The following is an 11,987-nucleotide window of genomic DNA, read 5'->3' as shown; positions in this document are numbered from 1 at the left end:
TCATTTTGAAGAAATAGATGGCTCAAATTTTGCAGCTAAAGACTATAAATAAAAAATTATTTAATATAAATATTATATATTATATTACTAGTAAAGATTTATTAAAAAAGAAAATTTCTTACATGCAAAGCTTCCTTAGTTGAAATTAAACTTTGACAGCAATTAAGATAACTGTTCCACCTACTATCTCTAGGAATTGCAGGCTAAATGTATTTTCCATATATTTCCTTTTGAATATTTCAAAGTTGACCTATAAAATATTTTTAATTTGCATTTTTAAAATAAGCCGCTAACTTTAGTGCTTGATCTGATGTTAATTTAAAATCTGGTAATGCCTTAAAGATATCCCCAACACACAAATTTATCTGATGAGCGAAACAAGGCAAAAAACAATATTACGATATTGAATTCAAAGTCTTTTTCTAAAATTTTAATTTAATAAAATTAGTAAAATATAGTAAAGCATTTAAAAGTATTTATTAATTAAATAATTATTTACGTACCATGCAGTATTGTAAGCAGATACACTATCTGTAATAATAGCTAAAAGTGTTATTTTCATCTTGTTTATTTCAGATATCATTCCTTCAGTTTTAGACATAACTTCAGTAGTTGTTGCATGCTCACAACTTATATCTTTAGCTTGCCATGCAAAAGGTTGCCCATCAGATGTTACGAGCACAGTTTCCATCAATTCCTGTTCACGAACATTTGTCCAACTATCAAAAGACATCGTAACTTCTATCTGATCTAATTTCAATTTTTCTAGTATTGTCTTATCAAGCTCTTCAACTGCATTACCCAAAATTTTATTAGATAAAGTTTTTCAATCTGGTAATTTAATTTCTGGATTAAGAAATTTAAATAATTCAATAACTTCTGGATTATTTACCCAATTTAACGGAAATCCACAAGAAATAGTAACTCGTAATATCAGATGATGGAATTTTTGATTTTCTGCAGTTGAAAGAGGCCGGCAAATCCATTTATCTAAAGGTCCATGATTTGACCATTGGGATGGAAGGGAAGATAAAGAAGAGCGGGATGAAACTGAATTTCTTCGTAATAATAGTTGTTGATGGATGAATCATTCGTATTTACTTCCATTAAATTATTCTTTTTCATGCCAAGAGCAAATACTTTACTTTTTTCATCATTATCATACGTATCATAAAAATTTCTACAATTTTTGAAATGAGTAATCAACCTTTCAGTTTTATCTATAATTGTTTTTAGCTCCAAACTATTTTCGCCAAGCTTTGTAAAGCATGCTTTACAATAATATAAATTGTTGTTTCTGCTCTTTTTATTTGTTTTAACGATATAATTTTTCAAGCTTTGAACCATTACAAAAGTTAAAAAAAATGTAAATCATGATTATCGTCATATATAAAATAATGCGTATTACTATAAATAGTATAATACATGAGATACGATAAATAAATATATGCATTCTTATCATTTATTACTTTGCGTCTTGCATCTTTGGTTCAAATAAAAAAAATCATTTAAAATTTTTTTTTTTAAGATACTTCATTCAAATAAACAATCTTAAATTCCATCCCATCTGTTACTAAAAAAAATGAAAAAACTCGTTCAGTATTATTTTTTAATTTAATATTAAAAAAAGTATTCTTTCATGCCCAAATGGCCCAACCTATTACAATTTACCTTCAAACATCCACATATATCTCAGAATCTGAAAGCTAGCATAACATTAAACAATAATTAACGCAATTTCTTTAAATAAATATTAAAGAAATATATAAGTAATATAACTTTGCACTTCATCATTCGTATTTACCTTAAAATTATATCTCACCTATTATAACATTGGATTTTCTTAAACCAAATGAATAAATATTATTAGTGAGCTGAACTTTATTTTTTTATTTCATAGGCAGTCAGTTCTTCAGATCTTTAGAGGCAAGTATCAATTAATTTTTTTTTAATTCATCTTCTTAATAAATGGTAGTTAATGTGGCTAATTTGTTATCTCACATTCTTAAAAAAGAAAAAGAAATGACATTAATATAATTTCTTTAATAATTATTAAAAAAATAAAATCTAACTCAAAAATTACCTTCAGTTACAACTTATGAAATATATCATTAATATATTTTGAACAATTAGAATAATTATATTTTTTCTTTTTTATTTAAAATTTTTAAATCAGCAGCAAAGATAATTAATTTATGATAATTTCTTAATATACACTAGTGTACGAAACACGGATCACGTGACAATAATTTGTCACCCATGTCACACCCCTATAGTTTTCCATTTTTACTATTTATTCTAGGGACTTAGAATTTTTTCAGTAGGAAAAACCTTATTTGTTACATATTATATGTCACGTCTACTAATTTCAGCCAAATTTTATAATTCCAGCCAAAAATTACCATAATTTCCAATTTTGGATATTAGAGTAACGTTACACAACCCAAAAAAGGCAATTTTGTTTCTCCGTAAAAAATGAAAATTCGTTACACAAATTTCCAAAATAGGAAATTTTTTATGCAGATCACCGAAAATGATAATAATCACGTGACCCGTGTTCACACACGTAGTGTACAAATAGAAATAGTCTTAATTTATTATGTTAAAACAGATAGTACAAAAATAAAATATAGTTCATTATTGATACAGGAATAATAAAAAAATAGTTAGAAAAAAATAAAATAAAATAGTAGTTTGGAAAATCAGAGATAAAATATAATAAACAAAAAAAAAAATTCTGTACAAATGTACGAAAATTGTACGAAATTGTATGATCTCATCAAAATGCAACTGTACTAAATTGTACTAAGTACATCATACAATGTATGAGTACTGTACTTGTACGACATATCGGCGGATTTGTTCACCCTCTAATTAACATATTTATTTTAAGGTACTTTTATTACACAAATTATTGCATATGGCGCAGTAGGACCTGGACGAACATTAAAAAAATTTTATTTGGTTTTATTAATACAATAATTTGATAAATTTGATAAATAGTTCTTTTAAGCCAAAATACAATAAATATTATTCTTAGCAATATTGATAATATCTGTTGTGGAATCTCACTTTATACAATAGCTTCTAAATCTTTTTTGTATAAAAATCAATAATACATATGCTTACAATTTGTTTGAATATAAAAGTTCCTATTTTATCTACAGCAAGATAAATAAGAATTAATAATATGTTTTGAAAAATGCAAAAAATGGACAATTTTATGAAAGTTATTATAAAAAAAAAAATTTTTTAAATATTAAATGAGTCTTAGAATACTTTTATAAATATTCATAGCTATTGTGTATATAAATTTTTATTTTACTTTTTGTTTTATTAAAACATACTTACTTTCTAATAATACACATTAAAAATACTATGCAGGTGAGAAATGGGTTTTTTGTTAACGAAATGGGTTTTTTTGTGTCTATTTTACGTTAAATAATTTAAATTTTGCAAATGTAGATTTTCACTCAACTTATTATTTAGTTAAGTGATATTCAATCAGGTGATTTCATGATATTACAAACCAGTTTTGGGTGACGGATATTATGAAAATCATTCAAAATTTAGCATTATGCAAAAGTGAACAAATCCGCTGATATAGAAGATTTGGCTCGTATACCACATTTGGACAACTCTGCCTTTAACTATAGAACCAAAATTTCTTTGACCGCAAAACTAAAGAAAGACTTAAAGAAAGAAAAAAGATATTAGAAGCAAGAAACAAGAAGCAAAAAACAAGAGCAAAAAACAAAACAAAAACAAAAAGAAAAAAATAAAAACGTACCTTTGACTATAGAACCGAAAACATGAAGTTGCACGAAATAAAAAAAGATTATCTGATAAACATTTCCTTTAATATATTTTATATAAATTACATAAATTATAAAAAAAAAAGAAGCTTGCAAACCGGCTTGAATAAGCCACGGCTTGGCTTGACTTGAAATAAGCTGGCTTGATGGCTTATAAGTGCGATTCAAGCTGGCTTGGCTTATGAGGAGCTTTAGGGGATAGCTGTAACCCTTGAAATCAGGATAATCACGTGATCAGATGAATAAAGAATTGAACGAAACATGGATAAATATTTAGCTGATAAAAAAATATTTGAGATAATTAGAGCATATAATGTCATAGTTATACAATATTTAGTTATAGTTACTTATTTATAGTTTAGTTATTTATAGTTATTTATATTTAGATTAGTTATATTTAGATTAGTTATTATTAGTTTAGTTATAAATAGTTTATCATTGTATCAATAAAATGATTATATCAATGAGAATTCATTGTGTAAATGGAAATAGTTGTTACTTAAAGATGAACGGAACTAGAGATGGAAGGATTACATCATACTAGTTATAATGAGTCATAGTTTTAGAATCTTATGGAAAATTATAGAAAATTATAGTTTAGTGAAACATCAAAATGTATAAAAAGGTTGACTTTTGACTTTGGTCAACAGCTTCCTTTTGCTCAATTTAATAAATATTAATTATTAAAAAACTATTTATAATTCAAATTGAATATAAAAGTTCTGTTAATCTGAATGTACATTATCAATTATTTAATGTTAAAATCTAAATAGGATGATAATGTTAGAAGGACACCATGATCCTTTGTTGAATGTGCGGCCTAACTGTACATACTAATTCACCATGATGCAATCCAACTATACTAATCCCTATATCTGGTTGTAGCATCCGCGATAAAATTCTTTTTATTTCTGTAGTTATAGGAATCGAACCTGTGATCTCACCATACTTAGGCTATATGAGGAATACCGCTATCTTAACAACTGCACTATGGTAACTAACTCTAGTTAGTTTTATTGCCAAATGTTTATGGTCAGGCCTCTTTCTACCTCTTTTTAAGGCATCATTGAACCAGTATTCAAGAAAGATAGCATTGTGTATAAGAACATTTCCCATCAGACCACTTTTAACACTAGTCAGAATAGTCTATTTTGGCAAAATTTTAAATTGCCAAATGTTGGACAAAATTCGGTCTGACCTTAGCCGATCAGTACCAAAAAAATTGGCAACTAATTTTATGGACGATTTATATCGTAACGCCTGCTACTCGCAATTAGAAATTGGCAAAGTTTCAGAATTAGTTGAAAAAAATTGGCTGTACATATCAATAAAATTTGAACCTGCCATGCAAATGAAATTCGTTATAAACAATTGACTATTCGTCTAAAAATCGATATTGATTTAAATTGCCGATTTGCAAAAATAAATAAGATCGATCATAATAATTTTGACAAAATTTAGCAAATTTAAGTTTTAAAACAGCGATTTTATTTTGATTGATTTACCAATTATTTTACTAATTAAATCAATTAATTCGTAAAAATTTCCTACAAAAATAATACTAAAATAATACGAAAATAATAAAAATTTCCTATAACAATAAGGCCAAAGAAATAAAATTATTCGTTTCTCATGAAAAAAAATTGCTAAATTTGACCCGGCTGCCCAGAAAAAAAATTTATTTTCAAAAAAAATTTAGCCGATTCCTAGATGATGATTGGTTGATTTAATAAATTTTTTGCCCAGGTCACCGGATGGAAAAAAAAATTATTTTTTTATGATTATGATTGGTCAAAACCAAAATCACATGACCAAATAAAATAAATTTTTTTATTTTTTCGTAACATTTACATGACCCGTCCGGTTATGAGAAATGAATAAATTTATTTACTTGGCCTAATACAAAAATAATACAAAAATAATACTAAAATAATACTAAAATAATACTAAAATAATACTAAAATAATACTAAAATAATACTAAAATAATACTAAAATAATACTAAAATAATACTAAAATAATACTAAAATAATACGAAAATAATGAAAATAATACGAAATAATACTAAAATAATACTCAAATAATAAAAATTTCTTACGAAAATAAAAAAATTCAATCCACAATTTCACAAAAAAACCCATAATTTTCAAAAAAAAAATTCAAAAAAACTGACGAATTCACAATCTTTAAATTCAAAAAAAAGTTAGTATAACAAAAACTCAAAACAAAAATTAAAGTACAAATTTATACTATTTGTCTGTTTCATCTTCCGTTTCCAGCAATTCTTCCACTCCAATTGGTTCTGATTTTTTCACTCCCATTGGTTCTGATTCTTCTGTTAGTTCTGATTCTTTCATTTCCGTTAGTTCTGAATCTTCTATTACCTCTATTTCATCCATTTCCACCGACACTTCCACATCTTCTGCCATTATTAGATTTTCCATCATTTGAATCAGCGTTTCTGGCTCAGAAAAGTCAGTATCAGCCAGCATATTCTGCTCCACATAGGTCCAATTTGGAGCACCTCGTGGATGATGAGAAACGATATTATATATTTTTTCATCATAATTTCGCATTCGTATCAGTTGTGCAGATTGAAGAAAGAAAGCGTATTGGTCCAAGATATTTCGTAATAAATCTATTAACTATTATAAGAAAAAAATAAAACAAATAAAAATAAAAAATAAAAATACGACAAATAAGTTATTGAACCTCTTCAGATCTCCAAGACAGATTATAAACATTGATATGTCTTTTACCGTCTGGTTGCTCTTCATCTGATTCAAAATACTCTGGAGAGTGATATCAGTTATCGCTTAAAACATTCAAAAGTTCTTTTTGATCATAATTTTCCAGTTTTTCGTCATTTTTGTTGAAAAGCGATTTTGTGCTTTTAACTCGACATGCTTTTTTCTATATTTAAAGTTTTAACGAATGATGAGATTTTTTTTTTGAAATAATAAAGAAATTATTTACCTCATTTAACCGATTGTTTCAATGTAGACGACGATTATCTTTGTCTAAAGTGCCGCGTTGTTTATATAACAAACGCACTCTGCAATATTTATGTAAAGCGGTAAGCCAAGATTTGACTTGCCTGTATCGTGAAGTATACCTTGGCTTTATCACTTCAATTAATCGAGGTATAATCTGTCAAAGAATTTCATCATTTGACTCACTGCTAAACTTTTCATCGTATATTAATTTTAGTTCAATTAGAAAAGTTTTTAGAATTATCTTCATCTCAGCTTAAATTGAACAAAATATCGGTTTAGCGAATGTTAAAAGCATACATTAAAAGAGGATTTTTGGACGAACCCTAGCTTCTTCTTCATCTACTTCCATTTCATCTCCAGAATCGTGCATCGTATTTTTTCCTTTTCTACGCTTTATTGGTCATTGATCCTCTTCAAATTCGATATCTTGAAGGTCAGATGAACATCGGTGATACAAGCCATCATTTTTCTGGTAGTTTTTTTACTACACCAAAACAAACTGAAAGATTAATTGAAGCTCAAAAAAATTTGAGAAGTATCCAACAAGAGGTAAAATTTTAGTATTAAAATTGTTGTACCAATGGATTTTTTCATTGTTTTTTAATTTAATTTGTTAAATTTATTAATTTAGGATTTAAGTGAGAATGATCATTACCTTTGAATTATTTCAGACATAAGCACATGATGGAACTCAAATCCTCTCGTACTAAGCCGACTAGAAAAAATCCGTTTTATCGTATTAATATTAATGACAATAACTATGTCTAGAGATTCAGATCCTATGACATAAAAAGATGGCCAAAGACTTAGTAAAATTAATCTTAGTAATAATGAATGAATTGCAATCAAACAACTGATTGATGTACTAGAGCCTTTTGCATCAGCAACTAAACTTTTTGAGGGAAGCAAATATGCAACAATAAGTTTTATGAATGATGTAATTACAGCAATTAAGAATGGAGTTCAAAGTACTCATCAAAATGTGGAGCCTAATATTGATTTCACTTATCCTACTTTGATGATGATATTGGTATTGAGAATCCTGATGATGATGATGAAGTTGATGATTATCCAAAACGGTGAAAAATTTTAATAAATACTCTACAAGACTGTAAAGATTTAACTGAAAAGGTTAAACTGGCTTTACATACAGCAATAAACTATTATTGAATTGTACTTCAAAATGAAGGGATGATAGCTACACTCTTAGACCCTAGATGCAAATCTCTTAATTTTGCAAATGAATCACAAAAAAACTAAACAAAAGCTCTTTTCAGAGAAATTTATAATGAAAAAAGGCAAGAATTAAGTACAATTCAGCAACAACAATCATTATCACCTGATAATACTATTAATTCACTTCTTCAGGATATATTTGCCAATCGTTGTCATCGTGAAAGACAAGATGAAATTGATGAATATATAATGATTGAAGAAATTGATGTCAGCATTTGCCCATTCAAATGGTGGGCATCACAAGAATCACAGTTTCCAATTTTGTCACAGTTGGCAAAAAAGTATTTGGCTATCCCGGTGACATCTGCTACCAGTGAGCATTTGTTCTCTGATGCAGGAAATATTATGACGATTAAGCGTACCAATTTATCACCTTCCACTTTTGAGCATTTAATTTTTTGCAAACGAAATTGGCATTTGATTGGTAGGATTTTTCCAGAACTTTACAAAAACTTAACATTTTTAATCAATATAGAATCGATATCGTTAAGTTTATTTTAACGGTATCATTTTGATATCATTTTAATATTATTTCAATATAAATTTAATATCAATACGATATTGAAATAAAGTATTATCATTTCGATATTATTTCAATATTAAATCGATATCGAAATGATATCGAAATGATAATTAAAATGATATCGAAATGATATCTTTAAATTAAACTTAAAGATGTTGTTTTGATGTCATTTCTATTATCATTTCGATATTATTTCAATATCAATTTAATATTGAAATAATATCGAAATAATAATACTTTATTTTGATATCGTATCAATATTAAATCTATATTGAAATAATATTAAAATGATATCATAATGATATCACTTGAAAACTTAAAGTTTCTGTAAAAAATAATTACAATTAGGTATATCGTTAGTTTAAATGTAAATCAAAAATAAAGCAAATTAATTAGTTGAATTTTTAAATCAATAAAAATTTGCTTAGTAGGGTATTATGCAAATAAAATTTTACAAATATTAAATTCGTTTTTTTTATTTTTTATTTTTTAATTATATAACTATAAAGAAATACAATAATAAATACAGAAAAAAATTAAAAAAAATGATTAATTCTTCTGATCAGCCAGTTACTTTGATGGTTTAGATTCTCCATCAAATTATCCACTAATCTAAGTTTTTTTTTTATAAAAAATACTTATTTTTACTAAAAATTACCAAAAAAAGTGTAACAACTATAAAAAAAAATACTTTAGCTTATAAAAAAACCATTTCTAATTTTATATTATAAAAAAAAATCTACCAGTGGTTATCGGACAATCCATTAAATTGCCCAGCTGATCTTGCATTTTTAACAAAAGTAATTGAATCACTCTTTTCATAAATAACAATAGTAAAGTAAGATGCAGTCATATATGTCCCTTTTATTTTACCAAACTCATTATTTATTAATAAAAAATTTTTCTTCTGTTAACACTTGTTCCTAGTCTATTTTTTTTATCGATAACTTAATTTATACAGTTCATTCTTGTATCACTAGAAATATTAATGTACAATATACTTACTAATTACTTCAAATATCCTGGATATCCTGGATATCCGTCGGATAATACAGATATCTGGATATTATCCAGATAATCCAGATAAATTATCCGTCTATCCAGATTGAACGAATAAACTCAAAAATGAATATCCGGATTAACAGATCCAGACTTTAAGAAAAAGACCATTAGCATATTAACACATTGCATATAAACGGATTTTAACTATACAAACAGAGGAGGACATGTTTGATTTGGAAAAAAGGAAAATTTTGAAACATAATAAACAATGGGCAATAGCATTAGAAAAAACAAAACAATATATTAACCAATTTATTAGAGAAGGAAACAGGGTACTTTTGAAGGTATATAACAATACAAAAATATACAAATATAATATAACCTTTCTTTTTTTTTTATCTAAAGGGTAGTAAAAGCATTTATTTAAGCCTTATGAAATAGTGATTCTATATAATTCAATAGCTACTATTGAAGGATATAGATGAATTCCATAAGGTAATGATAGGGCACAGAAGCAATCTTATAGATGGGGAACTGGTTTGAAGTTTTAATAAATTAGTTATATAACAGATGTTTTTATATTCTTACATATAATTAATAAACTCACAAATTGCACTACTTTGGAAAAAAAAAAAGCTTTTACATTTGTATTTAATTTTTACTTTTCAATTTACATTAATTTATAAAAAACTAATTTGAACTTTATATATAGATAATATTAAAAAAAATAGCATGCAATTTTTCATTCAATTTTTAATATTGTTTAATTATTCATATACATAAGATTATACTAATTAATTCATGATCTGTTTCTGGAACTGGTTTTACAAATTAATTATTCCTTAAATGGCTTTTGAGCTGATTTGCCCAGAATTTTTTTTTTAAAATGTTATATAATAATGTTTTGAGTATATTGAATGATAAATTTGCATCGTCAAATATTAATATTACAAGTTTGATTAACATATACTTGCCATTTAAAGTTACGTTATTATACAAATTGGTGATATTGCCTAAAAAGTAACCAGCCAAATTTGTATTACAACCTGGCTGAAAAATAGTGTAACCAATTGCTTAAAACTGAGATCTATCAAAAATTTTTACATTGAACAATTAGTTAAAAAATTTTTTCTTTAGCGACGCTGGATTTTAACCTTTAAAAATGCCATAATTATTCAATACAAGAGGTGGGACAATCACAAAATTGATATTTTTTTATTAAAATATTATTTATATACTGGTAAATAATTTATTTAAAGGTTATAAACAAGAAAAAACAAAAAAAAGTATTAAAATTATTTATTTCTATTAAACGCAGGTTGTCTAACTTATCGTACTATATTTTGCTTATATTGAGCGATGTATTTAGTAATTTTGAATAGTTGATACTTTTGGAATGTCAGTTCTTTTACTCTAATAATTTGTAAGTTCATTTCACATTTCCTATATGCTGTATCTATTGCTCTTATCTGAATTTCCCACTAAATTAATTTGCAAAATAATTCCCTAAAATGTATTAGTAGATTTCACTGGTTTGAAGATGGATCACGAATTAACCTAGATTTTTTTTTATTTTTACCAAAAAAAAAATATAATGAAATTAACCTAATTTTTTTTATAAAATAATTTTTGCATTTATAAAAATTAGCAAGAACTCAAGAATTTTGACAATCAATATGATCAGAAATTTTTTTTTATGAACTATAATGATGTGAAAAAACTTTTTAAACTTAGAGGAGACAACTGGTATGGACTGCCAACATATAAATGCTCAACTGCAGAGATTTCAGAATATAAAGAAACAATAAATATTGTCATTAAAACTTACTAATGGTTCTGAAAACTTCTTACATTTTACTTCTAACGAAGCAGCACGAAGAGAATGTATATCAATAATTCTTCATGGAGTCGCATGTTGTTTTCAAAATTCGCTCAAGATACAATCTGAACATGAATTAGCTGAGCACTATGGACATTAACAATATTTTTTACAGTTGTCATTATGTATTTCTAATGGTACTGAACCACCTATTAAACATTTATCATCAATATAAGAGCAAAAACAGAATATTTCAAACTCTTTTTGTCATTTAATAAAGACAAATTTATTGCAGTCAATTTCAAATTTAATAAAATTTATACAAATAATGCCTAATTATGAAAGATCCTAAAATATTTTTATCATTAAACCACCAATTCAGTATAGTATTGAAAGTCTTCTTATATTGCCCATATTATACATCCCAAAAAAGTAATGTGCATTGTGATAAATTATTAATTTTTAAAGATATAATCTCAATTAGAAATAAAGATTTATTCAATATCTATACTAATACGAACAATGTAATTCAGTTACAATAGAATTATATTCAAAATTGAATTCATGATTCGATTATTGAATCAAAATTATTCCAA

The 11,987-nt window shown here is 25.9% G+C and overlaps 2 protein-coding genes across 2 annotated transcripts; both read right to left on the bottom strand.

Moving 5' to 3' along the window:
* On the bottom strand, positions 1 to 1,347 carry OCT59_018644 (uncharacterized protein; the record flags this gene model as incomplete). The annotated part of the gene is made up of 4 exons (XM_066148913.1): positions 1 to 42; positions 123 to 203; positions 500 to 792; positions 1,011 to 1,347. The coding sequence occupies 4 exons, from the start codon at positions 1,345 to 1,347 to the stop codon at positions 1 to 3; spliced, it is 753 nt and encodes a 250-aa protein (XP_066004799.1).
* A 4,717-nt stretch (positions 1,348 to 6,064) lies between these two features.
* Positions 6,065 to 6,307, bottom strand: OCT59_018643 (uncharacterized protein; the record flags this gene model as incomplete). The annotated part of the gene is made up of 1 exon (XM_025324923.2): positions 6,065 to 6,307. One exon carries the CDS (start codon positions 6,305 to 6,307, stop codon positions 6,065 to 6,067), a length of 243 nt encoding a protein of 80 aa, XP_025183699.2.
* Positions 6,308 to 11,987: the final 5,680 nt, after the last annotated feature.

This window comes from Rhizophagus irregularis, chromosome 27, assembly GCF_026210795.1.
Source record: "Rhizophagus irregularis chromosome 27, complete sequence".
Lineage (NCBI taxonomy): Eukaryota > Fungi > Glomeromycota > Glomeromycetes > Glomerales > Glomeraceae > Rhizophagus > Rhizophagus irregularis.
This window is presented reverse-complemented; position numbering and strand designations above follow the sequence as displayed.